This window comes from Echeneis naucrates, chromosome 19 (assembly GCF_900963305.1).
Source record: "Echeneis naucrates chromosome 19, fEcheNa1.1, whole genome shotgun sequence".
Lineage (NCBI taxonomy): Eukaryota > Metazoa > Chordata > Actinopteri > Carangiformes > Echeneidae > Echeneis > Echeneis naucrates.
In genome coordinates, this window is record NC_042529.1 from 8,476,253 (window position 1) to 8,501,952 (window position 25,700).

At 39.6% G+C, this 25,700-nt stretch overlaps 3 protein-coding genes across 5 annotated transcripts; 1 reads left to right on the forward strand and 2 right to left on the reverse strand.

Annotated features, from left to right (window-relative positions):
* Window positions 1-3,334: 3,334 nt before the first annotated feature.
* Window positions 3,335-12,969, forward strand: LOC115059612 (MAGUK p55 subfamily member 3-like). Of its 3 annotated transcripts, XM_029527201.1 has the most exons (18): window positions 3,335-3,359; window positions 3,796-3,914; window positions 4,285-4,362; window positions 4,507-4,587; window positions 5,029-5,166; window positions 6,095-6,176; window positions 6,935-7,020; window positions 7,105-7,179; window positions 7,848-8,044; window positions 8,130-8,194; window positions 8,701-8,718; window positions 9,034-9,075; window positions 10,345-10,503; window positions 10,637-10,717; window positions 11,146-11,239; window positions 11,443-11,551; window positions 12,124-12,243; window positions 12,413-12,969. In XM_029527201.1, exons 1-18 carry the CDS (start codon window positions 3,335-3,337, stop codon window positions 12,590-12,592), a joined length of 1,749 nt encoding a protein of 582 aa, XP_029383061.1. In that variant the 3' UTR covers window positions 12,593-12,969. The 3 variants fall into 3 exon arrangements, with proteins under 3 accessions (XP_029383061.1, XP_029383060.1, XP_029383059.1); XM_029527200.1 differs by lacking the exon at window positions 8,701-8,718 and having other exon boundaries at window positions 8,130-8,206; window positions 9,025-9,075; XM_029527199.1 differs by lacking the exons at window positions 8,701-8,718; window positions 9,034-9,075 and having other exon boundaries at window positions 8,130-8,263.
* psmc5 (proteasome 26S subunit, ATPase 5) lies at window positions 12,626-17,080 on the reverse strand. Its single transcript, XM_029527202.1, has 12 exons — window positions 17,028-17,080; window positions 16,162-16,233; window positions 15,989-16,058; window positions 15,799-15,896; window positions 15,654-15,710; window positions 15,177-15,407; window positions 14,610-14,736; window positions 14,312-14,502; window positions 13,764-13,862; window positions 13,574-13,684; window positions 13,398-13,484; window positions 12,626-13,287 (listed from the first exon to the last, which is right to left on the reverse strand). The coding sequence occupies exons 1-12, from the start codon at window positions 17,049-17,051 to the stop codon at window positions 13,234-13,236; spliced, it is 1,221 nt and encodes a 406-aa protein (XP_029383062.1). The 5' UTR covers window positions 17,052-17,080; the 3' UTR covers window positions 12,626-13,233.
* Window positions 17,081-17,657: 577 nt separating this feature from the next.
* smarcd2 (SWI/SNF related BAF chromatin remodeling complex subunit D2) lies at window positions 17,658-25,540 on the reverse strand. The gene is made up of 13 exons (XM_029528079.1): window positions 25,388-25,540; window positions 24,025-24,227; window positions 22,950-22,992; window positions 22,640-22,762; window positions 22,338-22,457; window positions 21,584-21,679; window positions 21,025-21,126; window positions 20,726-20,887; window positions 20,328-20,425; window positions 20,039-20,174; window positions 19,776-19,898; window positions 19,109-19,210; window positions 17,658-18,979 (listed from the first exon to the last, which is right to left on the reverse strand). Exons 1-13 carry the CDS (start codon window positions 25,538-25,540, stop codon window positions 18,926-18,928), a joined length of 1,515 nt encoding a protein of 504 aa, XP_029383939.1. The 3' UTR covers window positions 17,658-18,925.
* Window positions 25,541-25,700: the final 160 nt, after the last annotated feature.

A 25,700-nucleotide genomic window follows, 5' to 3' on the forward strand; every position in this document is an offset into this window, starting at 1 on the left:
GATAAAAGTGAATAAGTTTGGCAGGTGTCGTAGAGCTTGCTGTATCACCATGATACTGATCAGGTTCTTCTGGCTTTCGTTTATTGACATGTTTTTGTGGGACCTGATTTGCCTTGGATTTCCTTGGATTTCCTTGGATTTCTTCACTAGAAACATCAGAATCATTCTGCGAAAAGAGCCAGACTTTAACTTACTATTTATTTTTCCAAAAACTACCGTAACTGCTCCACATGGATTTCTGATGGGCCGCTGCATTTGTTTCATGAACATTCAGAGATACGAACAGGCTAGTTGTAGTTGTGATCACTCCCTTTGTTGATTGCGAGCTCAGATTTTGTTCTGCACACCACTTCTGTCTAATATGAATTTCGCTGCTACCCACGCCGTGCAGCGTCGCAGCCTACGCCACCCCAGCATCACAGTTCTTTGTGCTTGTTAGCGCTAAGACATGCTCTGTTACGAGCAAACAATTTACGAACACTTCAGGATACAAAGGGCCGTTCGGAGTGGAACTCATTCATTCGCATTCATTTCTATCTTTGTTATTCGGTCATTGATGGTCATTGATCTTCTGCAGGCCTCCCAGTTAGTGTTTTGTCACTGTTGGTCGTTGAGATTACAAGCTGCCATTACAAATCATTGAAATTGTCAGATCTCCCATTTGTGGGAAACATTTACACAAAAATACAAAACTGTGGCTTTTACCTTCCGAGGGGTGGCTGCAGAGCTTTACCTCCGTTAAGCTTTGCAGGGATGCACATGCATCACTAACACAACAGAGCTGTGCATCAGAAATCACTCGACACCACCTGCTGCTTGTTGTTGCAGCTGTTTTGTTTTATAAATGCTTGTGTGGGAGCCGGCCTTTTGATTAGATCACGGTGGATTTTATTTATTTATTTTTTTTTACAGCCTCAGCTTCTGCTCTGTGTACCCAGATAGAGTTAATATTGTTTTGTTGGTAAGGATGTGACAGGCGACTGCTCTTGTGAATGCTCTTCATCAGTGTGTAGGATGAGGATAGAGCACACATACACAAACGCACACTATACTGATATGTTCACCTGGCATCTAATTACTGCATCCCTCTCTGATGTGTGTTAGCGCGCCAGCCTGGTGGTTCGGCCTCCCACCTCCGGGGCCTGTAGTTCCAGGAGTAGTTGAAGGGTTAGAGCAGGTGAGCTCTCTGCCTGATGTTTTCCAGGAACTGCTAATTGAAAATCGGGGTTATGATCTAACAGTAACCTGATGCTGGCAGCTGTGGAGGAAAATGTGCAAAGGAGTGTGTTTCCCTCACCATCGCATATCTGGACGAATTTTAGATACACTTTTGCTTGCAAAATTTAGTATGTGGGTCTTTGTATTTGAAATTGTTGTTATACAGAATAATGTTCTGTTGTAAATGATTTGAATCAAATCCAGAGTGTGGACAGGCGCCTTCATTTGGCATTTTCCAGAAGTCTTTGGAATGTTTTTTAGGACAAGGTCACATTTTCAATAAATTGTAAACACAACAAATAGACATTCACACTGAAGCCTTCATTAAATCACTAGTAGTGTTCCAGTTGTTTTCACTTTTAATTAATCTGTCTGTTTAGTTTTCAGTGACTTGTTTATATTTTAAAAAATGTCAGAAAATTGTGGAAAATTCTCATTATTTTCTCAGAGCCTAAGGTAATGAATTTAGATTACTTCTTTAAAACCGAAAGAATTTGTGAATTTAATTTGCATAAAGAAAAAAGCAGCATGTGCGTTTGGTGCTGTTGCCATGCCAAATTGATATTAATGTTGAATCTAAATATGCTGCCTACTGTGCCACTTTGATTAAGATGGTGAGGAAATGTTAATTAATGATTTTGCTCATTCATTTCTGCAACTGGCTTTATTGTGCGTTTTTGAAAGATTTAAATTAGCTATTTGTACATTTGTCATCCTACAAACTGACATTAGTTGCTCAGCATACCAACTTCAGCAGTGGAAATGAAATGATAGACATGGAAACAAAAAAACAGACTTCTGGGCAAGTAAAGTAAAACATGATGAACAATGAACAATGAACAGTTTATAACTGCTGGTGTCACAGTAAAACTCTGAGTGCTAATACATTTCTAATAAGACTAAAAACTTGGTCTTTACTGGGAAATAAATAAATATTGTTTTGTGAAATCTGTTAGGAGATGAGATGGGAACTTTAGGCAGTGACCAACAATTGTACATGAATCATTTTGATTGGAAACATAGGCATGAAAACCTTGAATACCATACCATACCATAATGAAAACATTGTTTTGATAGCCTGGGGCTACATGCCTCACGGCATTGAGCACCACAGTAGCTACTGAAGTGAATAATAAGACGCAACTCAAACACCATTTTAATGAAACCAATTATCTGTGAGTCTCTTGAGAGGGATCCTATGGTGGGAAGTATGATATTGCCTGACTCTCTCTTTAGTTTCACAATGGAAGCTAAGATAAATGATGTAATGTGGCTGTTGCCATACTGAAGCTTCAGCACACTAACAAGTTGATTCATCACTGTCATAGTCTGGCTGATTAGCTGCCCTTTCAAAATACTTCACATTTTGACATAAAATGAAATGAAAAATGATTCAGCGAGGTCAGTGACCACCCATACGTGATATAATGAAGTCAGTTTGTATTGAAGTCTATGTGAAAATTGTCCTACTTCTCACTTGATTTATTTCTTCAGGAATTGTTTTCCTATTGAGTTTGCGGTGTCAGTTTCTAGTTTCAAGTCTTTTGCAGTTCAACATGTTAATTTTTAAAATGTTGGTTCCTTAAAGGAAAATAGACAATACAGGTGGTTATGCATTACAGCTTGGCTGCCATGTGATTGACATGGTGCAGGTACAGAGCAGGTCAGATCCACCCTTCATGCTTCCTCAGCTTTACCTTCTCCTATAAATATTAATGATTCTGGATTAAAAAAAAAAATGGGGGACAGTCCAGTTACAGCCATGTTTCTGTAGATCAGATGTTTTCTTTGATAGTCTGTTAACATTTTTTTGCAACTACTAGTATGGAATAGAAATATCAGTTTCAAATATAATCCCATCAGGCAAATAACATTAATACTCTGAATCAAATCAGTATTTCAGGAAAACCTTGAAATTTGAGATATTAATTAGATTGATCCCCTTTTAAAAATGCATAGCTAAGTCTGTTTTTTTCCTTCCCCATTCTCAGACCAAACTGAGAATGGGGAACACACACACACACACACACACACACACACACACTATGGCCAACAAGATGAGGAGAGAATTAACCATCTTTTTTTCTCTTTCCCTGGTTCCTGAACGTTTGAAGCCATGCCCATCGTGTCTGCAAACACAGGTACAGCCAAATGTATGCTCGTGCTACTTGTTCATTCTCTCTGATGCTTTATATATACGTCTAAATAATTTACATGCTATGATATCAAGCATACATTAGTGGAGCTTGAACTGAGTGCATCAAAGAAGCTTAACAAAGATTTTTTTGTGAAATATCCTCATCTGTTTACATGACAAAAGGTATAATCTTTGGCTTAAGTTGGATGTTAGTATTTGAGCGAAGCATATTTAAAGTCATACAGCAAATTGACAGTGAGATAGAAATCTGTGGAGGAGGAGGGTGGGTACAAGTTAATAAAGGCAGATAAGGTCTGGGTCTGAATTTTCATTCAAACGTATTAGGAATGCGCAACAAGAAAGTACTCCATGAAGAAATAATCATCTTAAAATAATAAACAGAAAGCAAATGCATGACAGCTGGTGCATATCTTCTGTAGGGCTGCATGAGACTCTGGCCCTGCTCACCTCTCAGCTCCATCCAGATGCCAATCACAAAGAGGACCTGGTGTTTCTCAAAGATGTCTTCAGTGAGAAAAGTCTCAGTTACCTCATGAAGGTACAGCAGATACCTGACACCTTTTTTATATTTAAGGTTTCTGAAGATTCAGCAGCATAAGGAATCCCAGCCACATTCTGTCCATTTTAGTCAGACAGCATACATTTGCACAGGGTGAGATAATCAAATTATTAGTAAAAAAAATAAAAACAGAAAATAGAATAGAAAAAAAAATAGAAAAATATATATAAAATAAAAGAATACTGAGGGAAAATGCAGTTGTTGAGTGGAGTAAAAGGTTTTTCCTCAAATAATGATATTATGGAGAGATTATTAGGATTTACTATAAATACAAGGTTAGATCACTTTTATATATGTATGCTTGTTAGAAACTGCTTATTTAGTAACACAAACATCTTGTGCATCACAGATCCATGAAAAACTGAAGCAGTATGAGAAACAGAGCCCAACTCCAGTCCTGCACAGCGCCTCCTGTCTGGCAGAGGATGTAGGTGCAATATTTCCTCGAACTTCAACTCCAAACTAAATCAGCAAAAGAAATAATATTCTAATTGCATACCTTTTTTTTAATGCATAATTGATTTGGGAACATTTTGATATTTTGAGTGATTTTACTGATTCACATCTTCAGCTGGCAGAAGAGCTCCAAAGTGGTCCTCTGGAGGATGATGAGAGGGAGCTGCTCCTCCTGCTGAGCACTCCTCACCTCAAGGTACATTCAAGCACACACATAACGTAGCTTCCATTTCACATCAAGCAACTGAGAAATGCTCTTTTTAAACTGTGTCTCTTTTGTCATTAAACCCTGGCATGCTCTCATTTATTCTGAGGTTTGATATCTATAATGTTTTCCCCACTGCATCGTCACAGTTCCTCTGATTTGTTATCTGTTCCATAACAGCAGAGTTAGGATGCCTAATTACTCCTAATTATGATTATGTTCAAGTTATTGTCTTTCTGGGGAATGGGAGGAGGGGATGCCTGTGGAACCCCAACACTTATTTGCAAAAATAACCAGCTAAGGAAATGTATTCCTTTTTTTTGTGCTTGCGGCTTCTTCTCCTGAGATCACCTTTTTTACATTTGTTGTCACATACACATCTAAACCTTCCCTGTGTTCTCTCTGTGTTTCTATTTGTGATTGTTCCTGCAGGCAGTGCTGTCAGCCCACGACACGGTGGCCCAAAAGAACTTTGACCCGGTGCTGCCGCCGCTGCCGGAGGATCTGGATGACGACCTAGAGGAAGAGTCGGTGAAGATTGTCCGCTTGGTGAAAAACAAGGAGCCCCTGGTGAGAAGACCTGAGAAAATGGGAGCTATTCCGTCCCCCAGATACTCTTCTCACGCCTTCATGGGAGGCTTTAAAACTGGATTTCCTTTAATGGAGCAGCTTTGAGGCTTTGGAGAGCTCCAGGATGTGAAAGTGTCACTGTGGGATGCTAATAAAAACCCTACTAAAGGAAATCCTTCAAGCAGAGAGCAAAGAATAGATTTGGTGTTAACCTGCCAGAGGGACCTGCTGACGAGACACCAGTTTGGCAGCAACAAGCTTACATCAGAAAGCTAAATGCAACGCAGTTGGTTCATTTGGACTGAGGTGACAGGGTGTTAACTGTAATGCCACTTATCTGGACTTGTCAGATCTTGTCAGATTGTCACACACAAATCACGTGATTTCTGTTTCACTTTTATGTGAAGAATTTTATGCAAACCGTGAAACAAGTGCAATGCCTAGAGAATATTGTCAATTTGTCATGGTGACTTTGCTACATACATACACACTAGTTAATGCCTTCTCTTCTGGTCTTAATGCTTCGATAAAATAGTTGTCTCCTGTCCATAGCTCTCTATTCAGCACAGACACAAGAGTAGTATCATAATCACGTAGAAATCTCTGCAGAAAATAATAAATGTATGGATGTATGGATCCATAACCCAGCAGATCTATAACTCTCTAACAGAAGGAAAGTATCTTCTAGTATCTATCCTAAAAGAAATGTAACAGCAGTCTATCTGTGTCATCAGATATGAGAAGGTTCAGTCTCACAGTTTTGTAATTTAATTTCAACAGGTTATTGATTGATTGATTTATTTATTTATTTTTTCTTCTCCTCTCCAGCAGCGTTGACCAGTCTATCAGAGGATTGTATCCAGTCAGCAAACTAAAAACAAGCTCTGTGTTTAGAAATCTGATTTACTGTTGCATTTTCTTCTGCCAGGGCGCAACTATTCGGAGAGACGAGGCCACTGGAGCTGTAATCGTGGCCAGAATCATGAGGGGAGGGGCGGCCGACCGCAGTGGTGAGATGAACCGCGGTGCCCACATCGAATGCTGTAACCTAAGATCCAGTCATATTCTTTAGGAATTACTCGGCCACACACTCAGTTTTTCATGGAAAAACAATAACTTCCATATACATAGCAGACCCTTCATCATGCAATAATATCTCAACATTTAAATCCATTATTATGTTTATATTAATCAACACTGACTGCACTTTACATTACACTGCCCTATGCCTACTTTGATTTTACTCTTTCACTAAATTGGTATATTTAATGTCCTTTTTTCCTTTTTTTATGCTCGTGGTTTCTTTATTGGGACCCCAGTGACTTGGTTCCCCTCATCAATCACATAGTTTGGAATAACTATAAACCTCTTGAATCTTAAAAGCAATGTAAATGCAAGCCCATCTGCTGTTAAAGTGCCATAGGACCATAATCTGACTCATTCATGTTAAACTTTCTTATCCCACTGACAGGGAAGTGAGGAGATTATGTTGCATAACCACATGAACTGTCAAAAGAGATCAAATCCTTGAGATTAGTGCCACAAGATTGCATATTTTGAGATTACAAATGAGGGTCGCTTCTGGCTGTTGCTATGAATATGTTATTTGGTTTTTGTCAACAGAAAATGGTTTAAATTTTCTTCCCATTTGAACCTCGTCCACTAATAATACGGCACATGCTGGGATTTCCCTTTGCTTTTATTTTGTTGTAGGTTTGTTCTCAGTGGACTTGTTTTGTGGGTGCATGTGTTGTGTTTTTGTTTCCAGGTCTGGTGCACGTAGGGGATGAGCTGCGAGAGGTCAACGGAAACCTGATAACCCACAAAAGGCCAGATGAAATAAGTCAGATTCTGGTAAAGCGTTTCCGTGTAGCATGGTGCTCATTCAGATACTGATGGTTACCGTGGCTGACGGTGCCGCTCTGATGTTTTTATCAGTCCCAGTCACAAGGATCCATCACGCTCAAAATCATCCCAGCTGTTGGGGAGGAAGACAAACTGAAGGAGAGCAGGGTGAGGACCTCCTGTCTGGATATCAGAGCAACAACTATTTGCTCCACCCCATAAAACTGGGAAAACATTTTTGGAGTAATATTTATATATATTTTTTTTTAATCTATGAATTGCACTAATTGATAATCCTTTGAATCCTTTGCATTTGAAGATGCCTACTTCATATGATATGAGAGAAGGTACCGAGTTAGCAGGAAGCCCAATGAGTGTATTCCCCAAAATGTTAAGCAGCTCTTTTGATTTAATTTGTTTATCCTATGGACCTTCAGGTCTTCTTTCTCAGTCGAAAATGAAAAACCCAGTCTGAGGCTTTCCTGTGGAACAGCCTCCATGAACACTTGAGGGCAGCAGAAAGTGACCTGTTTAGTCTGGATTTAAGTGGACTTTTATTTTATTTCATTTTGAGGCATTTTTCATTTATCATAAATTTATTTTTGTGTTTTACTTTTTACTGCCTTACCATAATTATTACTATCTCTTCAACTTGCATTTCTAGTTTATAATAATCATTGTTATTATGTTATTATTTCAGTTATTTATTTTTTTAATCATTGTAATGTTCACAACTGTTTCCTCAGTTGCTGTTATTGTTGAGCTGTTTTTATGACTTGTGCTATGTTTAAATAAAGAGTGATTGACTGCTGACAGAGCATTCTTGCTCCTTCCAGGTCTACCTTCGGGCTTTGTTCGACTACACCCCGTTTGAAGATAAGGCCACGCCGTGCCAGGAGGCCGGACTTCCTTTTAGGAAGGGGGACATTCTCCAGGTGGTGAGCCAGGAGGACAGCACCTGGTGGCAGGCCAAGAAGGTGGGGGACTGTAACTTGCGCGCTGCCCTAATTCCATCCACGCAGTTCCAGGAGAGGTAGGAGAGGTTTGCATCACATGAGCTGGGAAATCGATCCAACCCTTCACTTTATTGGATCTATGATAAATCTCTTTCCTCTCAGGCGCCTAAGATACAGGATGAAAATGGGTTCCCTCCCTGCTCCCGCGTCTCCAAAAACTCCTACATGTAAGCTCTATTTTACCTCTGCCATCGTGATCACCTTCCCTTTAGCTTATAGCCTTAAATTTACAAGCAGTTTAGATCAACAGAAACAGTTTGTATTGCAGGTCAAATGTAATCCAACCAGAATACAAAGAGAGATCATGTAAAAGAAAAAGGGATCTGGGGTTAAGCTCAGGAGAAAAAAAAAAACAAAAAACAAACAAACTAAAACTAATGTAAGCCATTAATCATTCCCTAATCCACTTTGTAAAAGTCAAGTAAAACAAAGTGTTTAGCGTTAGTTCTTTTTTTGCATCAATCTGCACAAAAGCTAAATTCCCAAAGTCCTGCTGAGCTTCAGAATGGCAGAAAAGGGAAGCAGATAAGTGGGTAATATATTTGAAAGCATAGAATACATTTAGATGCAAAGTGTCGTTTTATGATGATGAGAAAGTTTACCTCACATTTGTGTGTACTAGTTGTAACACTCCAGTGATACTGTGTGTTACTTCTTGCATTGCTGTCCTCAGATGATCGCGCTGAGAGAGGTATGTTGACAAACCCTCATATTAGAGCACGTCCTGAACTGGCTACATGTTAGCATGGTTGAATTTCTCCATGACACACTCATCAACAAACCCACATGAAACTCAGAAAGACCTAGTTACCCCACCCCCCCCACCACACACACAATGTGCCCCTCTTAGCCTTGATAGTTGTCTTTGCACCAACAGAGCCCTCCCATGTGTGTGTCAGTAGTTTCTGTATTTAACCTACTGTGACCTGATGTTCAAGTTACCCCGACATAAACCTCTCCCCTCTTCCTCTTGCCCTGTCTTCTCTTCCTGCTTGCCGTCCTACAGAAGACTATGACAGTGAGGGTGCTCTGAATGGAAAGGAAATAGGTGAGGAGGTCCAATCAAAGAATTTGTGTTAATCACTGCAACATCCCATTTCAGCTCTGTGTGCTGGTCCATCCCTTCAGCTGTAAGCTGTTCTCCAGGTGTTGTCGTGGACGGCTTTGTGCTGCTTTGGTTTTGATTGAAGGGAGCAGATGTAATGCCGCTACACGGCGCTTTAAAAGATGGTGCAGCACGGAAAGAAAGTCCATTCACTCACATCTCATCTGGTCCACTGTTGACAGATCTCAGTGTGCCTCTGTTGGGCAGGGGGTCGCCATTTTGACCAGGACCTTTTCACATTTTTTGTCAAACACACATTCATTTGGACCGAAATGGTCAACACTTCTGATCTCATTCTAAACGGAGACTCCACTTTTATGTGACTGAATTACAGCTTTCTTGAATCTTCTTTTCTTTATGCTCAGCCACGTTTTAGTCTGACTGATAGACTGCTAGATTTACCACCAAATTATTCTACTTAAAAAAAATAAATAAATAAAAATAATAAGCTGTTAAATTAACATAGTTCTTGTTAAGGACCCGTCAAATATGAGTCAATATATATACATGACATTGGTGGGAATAAAGTTGTAAATGCACTAGAGGAAAATAGCTCAACTGTTGGTGTAACTGGACAGTAATGTGAAAACTGTAAAGGTTTAAAATGGCTTCATGTTATTTTGTGTCAGGAATAGAGAAGTAGCAGCCAGCAATTTCTCTGGCCTGCACTTTGTCTAAAAGTCGAGTACATTATCTGTGTGTGTGCTTGTTGCCCTGGCACGTGTTGCTGGAGTCACCAAGCTTCACCCAGTGTCTTTGTGGCGCCTCACAGCAATTCATTTATCTCATTCTAGTCTCTCTTCTTTACACTATGTGCTTCAGGTGCTTTGTAGTGTTTTAAATGTAGTGTGCATGGCTTCAAAGCTTCTATTCTACTCAGTAAGTTGAATGAATGGTCTAATATGAGCTGTAGTTTCTCCCAAGAGTAAGGCAGCCCCTGCCTTCTGTGGCCATGCTTTCTCATGGGATTTTTACTCAGGTACTCTTACTGATTTCTTCTGGTGGTGTGCAGTGTGTCTGTTTTTGTGATGTAATACACACAGGATTTAACTTTTTAGACAGGGAGTGTGGGATTCACTGATTTGATATAGCCAGCTATTGCTTGAGCATCCTTTTCTCAATATAAAGTTTCCTGAGTGGCTCTGTGATCTTGTGACAGACTTTGAGGTGTCTGTCCGTCTGACATCTGTCCTCTAATGTGTTGGACCACAGCCAGCCTGCGCAGAAGTTTCCGCCTCAGGAAAGATCGTCATGCTTCACCAGGAGAAGCTCACACTCCAGATGCCAATCCCACAGAGTTTCTGATTTATGAAGAAGTAACACAATACCTGCCCCGCCCGGGTGACCGGCCCCGTCTGATTGTACTGATAGGTAGGTCTGCTTGCATTGAAAAAGAGAAACTTGAATTAATCTTAAGAGGGAATAAATTTGCTATTAAACATACACAAGGCAAATATTGTTTGTGTGCAGGCATGTGATCCTTTTATGTCTGTCTGTCACACAGGTTCACTGGGAGCTCGGATCACTGAGCTCAAACAAAAGGTGATAGCTGAGAATCCCCGACGCTACGGTTTGGCTGTACCTCGTGAGTGTTTTTAACACAAGCTGTATGTGGGGGTCACCTTAGCACCAAATTAGCTAAGATGTTGCAGCGTTTGCACCAGACTTGCCCTCTCTTGCATGGATCACTTTTGATGTAATATTCTTGCACTGCACTGTTGAGGCACTGTGGTTTTGAGGATGATAAATAATATACATATTGTTTAATAATAATTGTACTAATAATATTAATACACAGTATTAAACTTCAAAAATTAATTGTCATTGAAATGGCCAAACTACAGTTACATGCAAAATATAATTCTGATTATAAACAGAAGAGAATGGAAAAAATGCAGTATTTGAAATCATCATCACTCATATATTGGTTTTTACATTTGAAAAACACATCTTTTGTTTAACAAATGCTGTTTAACTGGGTCCCCATGATCTCCTCCTGGCTGTGGCTGGAAGACACCACTCGAGCCAGGAAGTGTCATGAGAGAGAAGGAGTGGAGTACCACTTCATCACTAAAACAGCTTTCGAGGCCGACATCCAGAACAGCAAGTAAGTATTCAACCCCAAACACATCATCTCGCAAGCCAATTAATTAAACAAAATGAATGGCTTCCTGCGGATTAAATGTTAAACAAGAAACTGTTGAATTGACACCATCCAGAATTTATAATTGCTTGTTACCAAACTGTTCAGCATATTTTTCATTTCCTCATCATGTTGAAACTGTTGTTTTTTGTTTTTTTTTTTTGCAGGTTTATTGAATATGGGGAATATAAAGATAATCTGTATGGCACCAGTTTGGAGTCCATCCATAGAATTTTGGATCAAAACAAAGTGTGTCTTGTGGATGTTCAACCTGAGGTCAGTAAAAACATCGCCTGCAAACCAAATGCATACACAGTTGGAATATATATATGACATAGGGTGAGATTCAAGACGTTTGATGTAGAGGATTTATTATTTACATCAAAATAAATCCAAATGCCCACACCCCTTATTTCTTAGATCCATCTGCCAGCATGAAACCATTAAAAAGCTTCAAGAGATTCTTAGATTGTTGCAGCTCATTTTTTCAGTCTTAAGTGTCTGACAGGTCAGACATAATTATGTATGACAGTTTTACATAAATACTGAAGAATAGAGGAACCACTCTGAAAGTACTGGAAATGTTAAGATTCTACTTGTGATGTTTTAAATCTGGTTTTATCTTACTTCAAGTTCACCTTGAGAAGAAAGGTCTGTTCAGATTTTTTTGGGTCTTGTGTCAGGTGGAAGACAGTTAAGTCTTTAGTTCAATTTAATATGTATGATTTTCCAAATTATGTTTTTATAAGACATTACAGATGAAAGAAGAGAATATTAATAGAATACCATTTTAGTACAATACATGCTGTTCCAAATGCTTTACTCTGCCCTCCCCCCAACACATACAGGCATTGAAGACTATACGTACTGCTGCCTTCAAACCATACATCATCTTTGCACGGCCCCGTGTCTCTATTAATCAAGGGAAACAACTTGGCTCCTCTTCCTCTCTTAGTTTAGGGATCACGGTGAGTTGCATGAAAACTGTTCACTAGAAGATCTTAATGAACAAGACCAACCATCTCATAAGTCTAATTGTGGACTTTTTTGGAAAAGATGCAACTTATGACTGTGTTCCCCCCCCCCCCCGTGTGTCCATGCTCTGAATCTACCCCTCCCCTTCTGTGCACTGAACAGGAGGAAGACCTACAGGAAATGAAGCAGTCGGCAGAGCAGATGGAAGAGCGCTATGGCCACTGGGTGGACTATGTATTAGTGAAGGAGGATCCAGTCAGTGCCTTAGCAGAGCTTCAGGTCGTATTGGAGAGGGTGCAACTGGAGCCTCAGTGGGTGCCTGTGTCCTGGGTGAGGAGCTAGTCCACTTCATGTAAAGTGGACCAACAAAGCAAGGACAGAAAACTAGAGCAGAGCTTCCGAATGTTGGAGTGATCCAGTGTTTACTGCCATAATAACCATGTCAGCTGAGTGAAATCACTTTTCAGAAAAGTATATCTGCATTGATGGAACGCTATTTTTCATCAGTCTGAACTTCATCCATTTCTGATTAGATGGATCACTGTAACATAACCAGAGTAGTCATACAGGTGCAGTGCTGGTGTACATACTGTGTATCTAAATGCTACAGTAGCAGTGTAACAACTCTGGCAGGCAGAAAGTACATGCATGCAGGACGAAGTTCCTAAAGAGAGCCTCTGCACTTGTAATCATTATGAAAGACATCTGCTACACTTCTGAAGTGCCATACTGAGAATGTCAGATGAATAAATATAAAAGAATTCATTTGCAGACCTACCTTTTACTGAAGGAAAGTGTGCCTGTTACAAGTCTAAACACAGTGAACTGCTTTTTGAAAGGATACCAAAAACTATGAGCCATTTAGTATTATTTGGGGAAAGCATTTACTTTAGAATGACTTATGTAACAATTACAAATCAACCCATAAACAAAAGAAGAAAAATATACATATGTGGTAAGTGTGTGCAAGAACAGGAGTCATTTTACTTCCACAGCTTCTTGATCGACATGTTCTTCTCACTGTCTTTCTGCATCACCTGTTGAAGAGTGCAGAGAAAATTTTCAATAAGCAGGTAGCCACTGTAGAGTGCATGTAAGAAGAGGTATTAGCTTCATTTGGCTCAGGAGGGCATGTCATTCTACTAACCTTGGCCACGGCCATCTCAAAGTCCTCCTGGGTTACGTGGACTCTTCTTTCTCTCAGAGCATACATACCAGCCTCTGTGCAAACACCCTAAAAAAAAAAAAAAAACAACACACAATTTAACTTTGGACATTCTCATTTAACAGCAGACTGCCACCACTCTTTGTGCTAATTCCCACCTTAACCTCAGCACCAGAAGCTCCAGGCATCAGCTCAGCGATCTTCCTCAGGTTAATACCGCGTGTCAGGTTCATCTTCCTGGAGTGGATCTTCAGGATGTCCAGACGAGCCTGAGGGTGCACAATAAAAATACATTCAAGGACAAGCACTCCCCAGGCATGTTTGTGAATATATGCTGCAAGCATCTACCTCTTCATTTGGAGGGGGAAATTCAATTTTCCTGTCAATCCTGCCTGGTCTGAGCAGAGCTGAGTCAAGGATGTCGATACGGTTGGTGGCCATGATGACCTACAGGGACAGAATGTGTATTTTAGTCCAATTTAAACTAACTGCTACCTTGTTAATGAGAGCACTTGGATAATTCAGGTGAACACGGCTAATGCTTCTATATTGTGCTGTGAAAAGAAATCAGTGGTTGAAACAGACCATAACACTATTACAACTCCCTCCATTTATCATATATAAGTGTATACATTGTTAGTGTACAATAACATTTGTGTTCTAAAATTTGACATAATATTACACTTAAATTTGAATTCATGAAGCAGGAATAAACAACATTAACATGTTGGCAATACTGTATATGAAAAGTGTTCTAATAACTACATTATGGATTAGGTTTTCTTTTTCAAATGCTTCTTTTAGATTCTGCTCTACCATTACAATGATTAAACACTTAAAAAATCCCTGACATTGAACTGTAAAATATACTCTATTTCAGTGTATATGCAAAATACCTTGATGTTCTTGGTTGCCTCAAATCCATCCAGCTGATTGAGCAGCTCCAACATTGTCCTCTGCACCTCACTGTCACCACCTGAGCCACCCTCCAGGCGAGACGAGCCAATAGAGTCAATTTCATCCATAAAGATGATAGAGGGAGCGTGCTCTCTAGCCATGACGAATAGCTCACGCACCATACGGGCACCTGTGCAAGAGAGAGGAGCAATCAAAGTTAGGCAACCAGATCATTTTTAAAAATCTAAATCAAGAATGGCAGTGAAATTCAGTAATGTATAAAGAAGAGGGACTCACCCTCTCCAATGAACTTCTGGACCAGCTCAGAGCCAGACACCCTAATGAAAGTACAGTCAGTGTGATGGGCCACAGCTCTGGCCAGCAGGGTCTTCCCTGTACCAGGAGGACCATACAACAACACACCCTGCAACCACAAAAGGTCAAACTGAAAATACAACCATTTATACATCGACAGAGGCTGACACCACATTACTGAAGCTGCAATCCTTAGTCACTTGTATATAACTTTGGACATTTTTCACTTTTTTTGTAGGCTTTAAAAACAAAATGTTTCATAATAAAAAAGTCAGTTGCCCTGTCCTTTTGTCATGAAAATCAATTTTAATGATTGGATGTTATCTGGAATATTTTAATAAGCACAGTCTATAAGTAACACATTTTGCCAGCCCTAAAGCTGAAGCCTGTAAACCTCATCACGCAACTCTGAACAAAGCAATTAATTTAAAATGATGAAACATTACATCTGGCTGAGGAAAGATACATGCACACAATAAACTAATCAGAAAATGAAATAAAAGCTTGAAAAACTATTGCTGGCATAATATCAGATTTCCAACCACCCACCTTTGGCTGTGCAATACCTAAAGCCTCAAACAGCTCTGGATGCTTGACAGGCAGTTCTATGACTTCCTTGATCTCTTTGATCTGCTTATCCAGGCCACCAATCATTTCATAGGTGGAATCCGGCACCTTCTCCACCATCATGAGGGACACCAGGGGGTCCACCTTGTTGGGCAGGATCTTGTGCAGTGTGTAGCTGTCATTGCGTAATGCCACCCGACAGTTTGGAGTTACCTGGTGTAGAAGTGACAAAGAAATTAGAGAATATTTAGGGAGCATTTTTCCTTACATGAAGTGTCCTGTCGTCTTATCTATATCCAAATGGACAGTACAGTTCTCTACAGAAAGTACAGTTCTGATGTAGTGTTCAAGCTTGAACTTGTTTTCTTCTGTTGGTTCTTGCAAAAACATCAGTGGCAAAACTAATTATGCTCTCTGTCTAGCAAGCATTATTGAGAGGCCAATAATTAAAATACCTACATCATTGATGTCAATATTCTTGTCCACATCCACGACAAATTTTCCTTCAGGGTGCACCTGAAAATGGTGGAGAGACCCTTTTATTTCATGTCGATTGGCAGCCAGAATGTACCGTGATAATAATAACAAAGAATGAACTGCATACCTTCACTAGCACTTTCTTTTTGTCCATGACCCGAACCACTTCACCTACATAAGATCCTTGCTCCTGCAGTAATTGCAGCTCCTCACGAAGAAGACGTACTAAGAAAAGAGAAAATCTATATCCTCAGTATTTCCTCCAACCAACAAAACCATACTACACACTGATGCTATAGAAATGATCCACTGAGTACCTTTGGCATTGAGTTCATTCCGCTGTGCCTGCAAACGTCTGAGATTCTGACTCTTTTCATTCACTGTCAACTGATGAGGAAACAGGGAGATTCAGGATTGACTGACAACCCAAAGTTGTGCAAAATTAGCAACATTAACAGTTAAAGTTTTCACAGATGTATTATTTTCTTACCTGTAACTCTTCGATCTTAGACAGGTAGTACTGACGGAGACCTGAGCCACCTTTACTTTCCCCCATCTCCATCTGTCAAAAGGAAAGATCACTCAACGTTGGACACAGGAATCAAGACAAAGAGCCTGAAACTACTGGATATTTTTAATTAGTAATTAATATATTTACTGTTGCTTCCAATTTGGCTAACTCCAGTTAATACCGTAAAAACATCCAATTTACAGCATTATGTAAGAAAAGATAAACTAAGGACTCAGAATGAGATCCTCTCTAAACATTACTCTTATCAATTTAATTCCGATCCATCGAGTTTACCTATTTACTAATAGACGGAGATTGGGGCTTTTCAAAATATCAGAAAACATAAAAGGTAAATGAAGTACTGATGGGCAAGTCTGCTTAATGGATTTTAACTGTAAAGGCAGCGAAACAAAATTATTCAAACAGATGAAGTAACAGCAAAAACAACCCCCCCCCCCAAAAAACGTTACGGTGAGTTTATATGGCTGGCATTGACAGGCAAAGCACGGGGTTGTGATATTTATGAGTTGCATTTAGCATTTTATGTGTCTTATAAACGAGGCTAGCCCTTCAGAGAAGCTAACTCCGGCTAAGCACACGTACAGCTGACAGTGAGCCTCGGCTAACTGTTTAGCCGGGTTAGCTACAATGAGACAGCAAACCGGCTGCATCCGACTCATTCCCAGTTTAAACTAACTGACATTTCACCGTTTCCCGCACAGGCACGAAGATAAACGGTCTCCCGGCGGATTCAAGAAAACTCCTCGACGCCGCGCACAATTCAGGCATTTCCTTTGTAATACGCCGATAAAAGCAACAAAACAGCACAGAGAAAAAACACCTACATGATCGATCCCGTCCACCTCCATCTTGAAAATTCTACTTCCGCTTGTGACAGCAGGCGTATCCGGTTGTAGTTTTTTTTTTTTTTTTTTTTTTTGATAAAGATAAAACGAAACGTCCACATCGCCGCCTACAGTCCTGGTCCAACAAATACACTTTATTTTTCAGTCCAAGTCCATTTGTTTGAACTACATGCAGCCTTTGTGATACATCTCAGCCAAACTAACAAAACATTCCTGAGATCTAAAGGTGGATTTTCACACAACGACATGTCAGCATTAGGTTTGGGTCAAACCTTCGTTTATTGTCAGTGTGTGAGGAGTGCTGAAGTGTTTGGGGCGTGGTGAACAGTCAGGGTGAGGGTTAAACCAGTCTTACCTGAAACACTTCAGCTCTGCAACCAACATTAACATGCACTCAATGCATGAGCTCAGCCCTTCAACAATAGATATACAGAGCAGAGGCTAATATTGTTAAACTACTGCTACAAAAAAGGCTAGAGCTCTAACAGTAACGTTTACAGCTGGAAACTGAAAAATGCAATGACGAAAAAATGGCCAGAATATTAAAAAAGTATGCATCTCAATCTTTCATAGTCCATAAATAAAAGAGGACAATATGACTCTCTTTTGTAAGTATTTTTATTGTAAAAAAAAAAAAAAAAAAAAAGGTTCAAAATGTATAAAAGATAAAGGGCTTTGATACACAACATGCAAACATTTTACAAAGAGGCTATACAAAAAAAACTTTTGTACATACAATTTAAGTGCCTTCTTCACAGAACAGATTTTGGCACATCGGCATCTGTTAACATGGAATGTTTCAAGCAAGTCTGGAAATCCCCTTAGACAAAACCTTGACAGAACAGCATTTGAATAAAAAGTCTATATAACAATTTGGTGCATTGTTTAAATGACACACTACAACTGCATTCCTATTTCATTAATACGAGTTGACTTGGTGTGGCTCTAAGAACCACTCAACCCGAAGAGTTAGCCAGTTTCTCTACCTGGCATTAAACAATGAAAAACCACAACAACAAATGAAAACATCATGTAAACATTCAAGAAGTACAAAACAAAAACATAAAAAAAAAAAGAACAGCTGAGTCACAGCTGGGAAGTGGATTCATGTGCTTCCAGAAATATGGAGCTCTGACTGTTCACAATAGAGCATTCCTGAAAATTGTGGTTTCTCATGTATAAAAGAAACGTTTCATTTCAAATACATCAACCAATATATAAAAAAAAAAAAAAAGCACCAAAACCTAGGCAGTTATCATTGGCAACAAATGATTCTTATTTACACCAAGATACATTTTAAGGATTCCTGTGGTTGTTTTTAGGATAAAAAAGAAATCTAAATTTAATTTTGAATACATATTATATATTTTGGAATGAAATACTTAATTCTACAATACCTTATCATTCTTGCTCATTGAGATGTTACCAGACATCAGGTATTATTCCTACCTAAAGGTTATGGCTTTAAAATGTATCAACAGAACCATACAAAATAACACAAAGCGATGCTGAAAAGCACCAATTCTTACAATGGTTTATCATATTGTACCATAAACAAAACTTACTGCAAAACAAGGCAAAGATTATTTCAACAGGCTCAAAATCACAGATATTGCAAGGCAAACATATTATTAAAGACATGTAATTAACCTCCTTGGTCCCACCAACTCTGTTGATTTTAAAATGATTATCTATGGGACGGACAAAGATATGTATCCCACTTAGAAGCTGGTATCTCACACCATGTCAGTGAAGATGGCTTTGTGAAACTGAAGCTGCATCATTAGCTTACGTCTGTCCAAGCTAATTCCAATTTGAATTGAGAAAACACCTTAAGTATCTTAAGTATAAACTTTGAGTGGCTCTGGAATATATCTTTAGGTGAGTCGGATACCCAGCACTTGCTCCAGCTCCTGTCTCCTCTGCTGCACCTGAAAAAAAGAATGGATAATGTCAGTGCAAAACAAAACATACTAAAAAACAAATAAACTATGGAACCATTCAGATAAAATGTTTCTCAAACATATTTAATTGTGTATTTGGCTGCTGTAATTCCTTACTTTGGAGTAAATGTATCTGCCCACTGCCTCTGGTACCCAAGGTGCCTGGTAGAACTCAGTCCTCCTCTCCTCCTCTGGGTTTCCTGTCACATCTGTCATCAACTGATTTTGGGAGGGAGGGGGGGGGGAGAAATATGATCAAACATGGACTAACGTAATGACTACAGAAAACTGCACATTTTAAATATGATATCTAAGATGATCACTCAACAGATAAAGAGTTGATGAATTACAGATACATATTTAATGTGGCTAAATCATGGTGTAAAGTTGGCTACGCTTGTTTTCATTTAAATACAATTACTGAATCTCTCCTTTAATGTGTCTGTTCATTGAGGTAGTGTTGACAGACCCTCTGTGAAAAAGTGGAGCAGATGAGCTATATGGTTCCGCTCAGTAGCAAACATGTTATAATCAAACTGTCTGCAATAAGTGATCCAAATGATTCTTCAAAACATTATTTAAGGTTTTCATGACATTATTTGTGATTACATAGAATATGTAATCACTTATTCTATGTTAATGTTTTTAAGACAAGTTTAAGATATCTCCAGTACAACCTCCCTGACATTTAACACATTCTTTGTAGTACTGTGGCCTTGTTGTCATAAAAACAAAATATATCAGAGATACTGCTACATGAAATATGTGTTGGGAAGATGTTTACCTTCAGATCTCTGCTCTGAGACTTAAGCCAGTCCTGGATGAAGTCCTGTGGATTATTGCTAAAACTGAGCATAAAGTCTCTCTCAGTCTTCAGCTGGTTTATGTACTCAATGGTCTCGTGGATCTGCAGGGAACACAACAGGTAATATAACCAAAACTACTGACTTCACTAACAGTTTCTTCCTTTAATTATGATTCTCCTAAAATTGGCTGTTGGGGGCAGATATCAATGAATGGTAAGGTGCTGGTAAAGCGTGGTCTTACCTTCATCTCCAGAGCAGCAATTTCCTGTTGGTTGGTTGTTGAGGACAAAAAGCTGTTCATTTGGCCCTTCAATGGGTCATCCACCTCCACATCAATGTCATAACAAGCAGTCTTCTTCTGATCCGTGGGGTCCACACTGCTCAAAGATAAAGACAGTGAGATAAAATTCAAGTTGGATTGCAATAAAACAATATAGAACATTTAGTAGCAGCATTGATTTTAAAATCTAAATGAATAAATCTCCTACATTTTTTTTTAAATATCTTGGCAAGCACCGAACGATCCTTACCTAATGATGTGATTGATAATGATAGGGTCAGGGTGCTGCAGCAGGCCCGCCAGTTTCATGGGAATCTCTGAGAACCGCATGCGAGGGCATCCAAAGATCTGAAAAGAATTTGGTTGGAGATAATGCTAGGTTATGTATGACATACTAAAGATTATCAAAAAGCTGAATATAATCAAAGCATAGAGTCATATAAAGTCCCAGACTATTGGGTTGTGTGTACCTCATATTAATTCAAATATTATTGGTATATTTATTATGTAATTATTTTTTAAATTAATAGTATACGCATGCAACCTGCAGTGGATTTTTCGAAGCATCAAAGTAACACTGGGAAAGGTATACTCAAACAGAAACCAAGGACTTTGTTGTTTGGTTTCCACTCAAAACTATGCCATTACTTGTCTGAAATAGCGGTTGCAGTTAATGTACTCCTTCTCATGCCCATCCTGCAGCTTGTTGTTCTTGATGTAGAGCCAAAGAGCTTGCATGATACTAGCCCGTGTCTGTGTGTGCACCCCCAGCAAGCGAGCCAGCCGTGGGTCTAGTTTGTACTGAGGGGGCTGAGAAAAGAAAATTGTATGGAAAAAACATTAGGGCAAAGATAAAGTTGGCAAACCAGAGTAGCTTATACTAACCATGGATATAACTGTTCAGAGTAAGATGGATGAGTAAAGTGTGCAGGTGTACGCACGCATACCTGGTGGTCAAGCATGAGCAGAAGGGTGCATTTAACATTCACATCGCCGGGTCTTTTAACCTGGAAACCATCTGTCTCCTGAGTGGTGGGCATTCTATGCCACTGCAAGTAAAATACAGATTTTTTTATATTCTTATCATACCTGTTTCCTATATAGTTCATTATTTCATGCCTACATTTCGTTATAGTGTGTCAGTCCTATCACCTTAAAGTTGTGCTTTACAAGTTGATTTTGTGTAAGAGTTGGCCCACTGACAATGTCAAAAAAAAAGTTCATATTGCAGATAAAATGCTGCAGTTATCAAAAAGGATTTTCACTAGCGAAGAGATTCACAAATTGTTCAAAGATTGTTATACTACAAATGGTGAAATGTCTTCCAGATTTAACAGTTCTTAGCTATGTGTTCCCAAACTGTCAAACAGGTACAGAAAAGCTTTTGGATTCTTGGCTTTTTGACTGAGGCTAATTAATGGACTGGGGCAAGAGAATCTGCACACATCTTACATGTTTGTGAGCTGAATTGTGTTCACATCAAATTCTTATGTCATCATGTCATACCTCTACTAAGTGGTTGTCAGGTCCATAGAGCTCCTTATCAAGCTCAATCACCAGGCTTTTAAAGAAAGATGAGAACTTCCTCTTTTGCTTTCCAGGCTATGAATAAAAAAAATGCATAAAAGTGTGAGAAAATTCAAAACACAAAGACAGCTATCCATGTCTTCTTATTGTGCTGTGTCAGGCTATGCAGCTGCATTGTTTAGCTCTGACCGCACTAGGGGTGGCGAAACACAAAACTGTAGACAAGTAGAAAAAGCTGTTGCACCCCCACACTCTCCCCAGCCATGTCAAACCATTTGCACAACATGACCCCTTTTCATTCCTTTCTTTACATCCCTGTTCTTTTTCTGTTACTCCATACTCCAACACTCCTCCACATGCCTAACCCAAAGAGCCAGGAGGAGAAATATTAACAGATTTTTTAAAATGTGATCCCAGATAACACAAGGAGTTGAGCTGGAACTGGTGGAGGGAGGGGAGACATTTCAGCTCTTGGTATGTAAAAGCCAGTGGTTTCAATTCCTTGTTTCAAAAGACAACATGAGCTTGTGTGCATGAGTGCATGTGTGTGTTTGTTAGGAAATGTGGGGTGGATTGGGGAGAGCTATAAACACACATCTGGTTGCGTGGTCTGAGCCAAGGACACAGTCCAACAAGAGCTGAGTGACTGAAGTTTTCAGAGACTGAAGTACTTGGAGAAGACACAATTGTGAAACTGAGGAAGAACATTCAAATGAAAATGTTCTTCACATACCTCTTCTAGAAGTTTGCCCTCCACTCTCAGCTCCCAGGAGGACACCTTCTCTGCCTCCTCACCTTCAGGTTTACTGGGTGTGTATGTGTTGGAAATGTAGATCCTGAGTTTGCGTTTTTGCTGTCAGAGAAATTAAAAAGCAGAAATCTGAGGATAAACTGTGCTACAGAATTTAAATTATTTAAAATAGATAGTGAGAAATCTCAATAAGAATATATTGGGGGCAGCACTCCAGAAAGCTTAATCCTATAATTTTCCATGTATTTAATTTACTATAATGATGCACTTTCAGGAAAAGATACCATAATGGGCTTCTTGATGGCTTCCTGAATCTCCATACGTTTCCGAGCGATGGTCTGATCAAGCTTTCTCTCAAAGGCCAAGAGGTCCATATAGGCCTGAGACTCTGGAACAAGGTCTCTGATCTAAAGAGCCAACAGCAGAACATATGTATTTGGGCAATGCAGAGATATATGCTGATATTACATCTATTATTACATTATACATGATAATGAATAATGTACTGGCCATTATTCATGATCATTACATGAATAATCATGTATTATTCATTCCTTGAATAATACATGATTCGGGGAATGTAAATCTTCTTACCCTCTGTGGCAGAACCTTGTCTGCCATTTTGCGCCTCTTTGCCCTGGACCACACAGAAAAAACATAATGTGATGACTTCCAAAGTGGAAAAAAAAACAAAACAATAGAACAAAACAAAACACAAAACCCTGAACAGATTAACCAAATTAACCAAACACTTGCTAAAAATACCACTCAATTAACGGAGGACATGTTGTTTTACTTTGCCAGTGTTGTCTCCTCACTTAGCATTTGACTTTTTAAAAGGATGACCTTCATTAATCAATTTACAAGGAACTGTGCACACACTCGCGCATACATTTAGAGACCAAGAAAACACCTCACCATTTTATTTGATAACAAAAGTATACATTGAAACCTCATAGTTCGATAAACGAATCTTGGCAACTGCCATCTCTTAACTCCCCCAAACAAGCACCTCAGGCTCCCACTTATCACTGCCAATGACTTCATAAAAGCTGTTTTCTTTGTTGAATGAAATTATGCTGTTCCCTCTCATTATGTTTAAAATTTAATTTTGAGCCTCTTTAATGAGAATTTAGGAGGTAGCTTCTAGCCTTGAGGCTCACTAATTGTATTGTACTGAGGATGTTGTAATGCTATGAACCTGTAAAAGAGGTCCATTGTGGATAAAAGAGTAAATACTGCTTCGCCACATTCATGAGTGTGGAGTCTGAAGTCAAAAATACCCACTAGTTAATGTTGCTTTGGAACCAGAGGCCAGTCACGAGATGTGCCTGTGTGTGTGTGTGTGTGTGTGTGTGTGTGTGTGTGTGTGTGTGTGTGTGTGATCTGTGTTTTGTTTGTAACAGAACAGCAACTTCACAAAACAGAACGCAAAGAAGAAAAAGAATTGAATACATCACCTTGAGCAGATCAACACAGAAAAGAATCAACACACTTCACTTATCAATGATAAAAAAATATCTGTTAGTTGCAGACTCTTTTATATTAAAGTAGGAAAAAACCTCCACAATGCCAGTGCCAGGCTGTCTTTGTCAATCAACCTTCACATTGTTCCCCAAGCCCTCTTCTCCTTCTCTCACACAAACACTTTCACTTCTCCACAGTTTACCCTCGTCTGAGGCCTCCTCCCAGCGCCTCTTGCTGCTGCTGTTGTTGATGCTGATGAAGAAACCGCTTCCTTGAGGCGTCCATACTTGGAGGCCCCATGCCTGGTCGCATGGGCATGTTCCCACCGCCATAAGAGGGACCAGGCAGTTGACCCCCCATTGACCCCATGGGGCCCCCCACCCTATTGGGTGGCATCCCTGGGCGCTAGAAAGAAAGAAGCTGTCGCTATGATTTCAGGTTCAAGAATTTCCAAATACCAACACAGTGCTGTGTACTAAACAAGGGTATTTCTCTCTAGAGAGGGCTGTACTTTCTTTATATCAAAATATGTCAATTTTCTTCGTGCACCAAAGATTTACAACAGATTAGGGCATGTTGCTAATGTAATAAATTTAAAAATAATATAGACGTAGAGTTACATGGAAGATCCATACTATATATGCTCAAAAATGTGCAGCTGATTTAAGGCTTGCTGTTTGTGCAAGCATACTGCTCATTCATTGTGTGTAAAAATAGCGTAGATATAATGTGGCTTACAATAGATTGTGTGCAGCGTAAAAATAGGGTACCAGTTGTCATTAGCATAAATAACAGCACATCAAGCAGTTAAAAGAAAAGCGTAATATGTCATTATGAACGATATAGAAATTTAGCAACAATCTGAAACAAACCTAATCATTTTAACTCATCAAGAATAAAAGAAGCTCCATCTTTTTGATGTTCTAATGTCTGTTTCTGTCTCCCAACTGCAAATCAAACATCTGAAGCATATGGCTCTCATAATGCATGTCAACTGAAGACCACATGAAGGTGCAGATGGTGGACAAACTGGGATAACACATGCAGGCTTGGCTCTGACAGATGGTGGTAATGATAAACTTACTTTTGTTTTTAGGCTAACTGACAGCAGGCTAAGGGCAGCCACGTGATTTTCGCCTTCACACTTGCATTTAAAAAAAAATGAAAATAAAATTGTGCGATAGTAAATTTCAATCCGACTTCAAAATATTTCAAGGACAAGAGATTACCAAGAAATACGATCAATGCTTCGGAAATGTAGCATTAAATGTGTTAGTGGTGGTTAATAATTGCCTTCCCTTTCAAATGCGGAAGTAGTTTCCCCACACCTAGATATGTGTAAACTGCTGAGCCTGAAAGTAGATTTTTCATTTAATGTCTGTCAGATGAATCATTTGAGCTGGACAAATGACTTTAAACCGGACTGCTCCGTTTACTCTCTCACCTGATTTATCATAAATTTAAGAAGCGTGAAAAAAAAAAAACCCGCTAAAGTCTGATAACACGTTGCAAAAGAAAAAAAAAAGTTTCCCAGTCGAACAGAGACAGACTAAAGAAAAGCCAACCTGGAGGTACTGCGGAGCGCCGCTCATGCCCCGACTGTATCCCGCCGGAGGCTGCGGCATTCCGGGCATCCTCATGCCCGCCGAATGCCCAACATTCATGGGATTCACGTTCGGATTCATCGGCGGACCCGTGAAGCCTCCTCTCGATGCCATCTTCCAGATCCACAAGTGGTTCAAAGTGACGGAAACTCCCGCCCCAAATTTCGGCGTGGGTCGGGGGGGTCGCGGTTCGGCTTCGGGGTCGGCCGGCTAGCCAAAGCGGAGTAAGTTTGGAGGAGGTCGGTTCTGGTTTGACAGCGGCGACGCTGTCAAC

Bases quoted from the DNA above. Each gene is read 5' to 3' on its own strand.
- psmc5 (XM_029527202.1), bottom strand. From the start codon at position 17,051: ATGGAGGTGGACGGGATCGATCAT. The intron at 15,408-15,653 runs GTAGGTATTTTA...CTTCTACACCAG, and splicing joins AGAATATTGACATCAATGAT to GTAACTCCAAACTGTCGGGT. The intron at 14,737-15,176 runs GTGGGTGGTTGG...TTGTGGTTGCAG, and splicing joins TAGGTATTGCACAGCCAAAG to GGTGTGTTGTTGTATGGTCC.
- smarcd2 (XM_029528079.1), bottom strand. From the start codon at position 25,540: ATGGCATCGAGAGGAGGCTTCACGGGTCCGCCGATGAATCCGAACGTG. The intron at 22,458-22,639 runs GTATCTTTTCCT...TTTCTCTGACAG, and splicing joins CCATCAAGAAGCCCATTATG to CAAAAACGCAAACTCAGGAT. The intron at 21,127-21,583 runs GTATGACATGAT...TTTTACTTGCAG, and splicing joins CTGACAACCACTTAGTAGAG to TGGCATAGAATGCCCACCAC.
- LOC115059612 (XM_029527199.1), top strand. From the start codon at position 3,335: ATGCCCATCGTGTCTGCAAACACAG. The intron at 3,915-4,284 runs GTACAGCAGATA...TGTGCATCACAG, and splicing joins GTCTCAGTTACCTCATGAAG to ATCCATGAAAAACTGAAGCA. The intron at 10,718-11,145 runs GTGAGTGTTTTT...TGTGGCTGGAAG, and splicing joins CTACGGTTTGGCTGTACCTC to ACACCACTCGAGCCAGGAAG.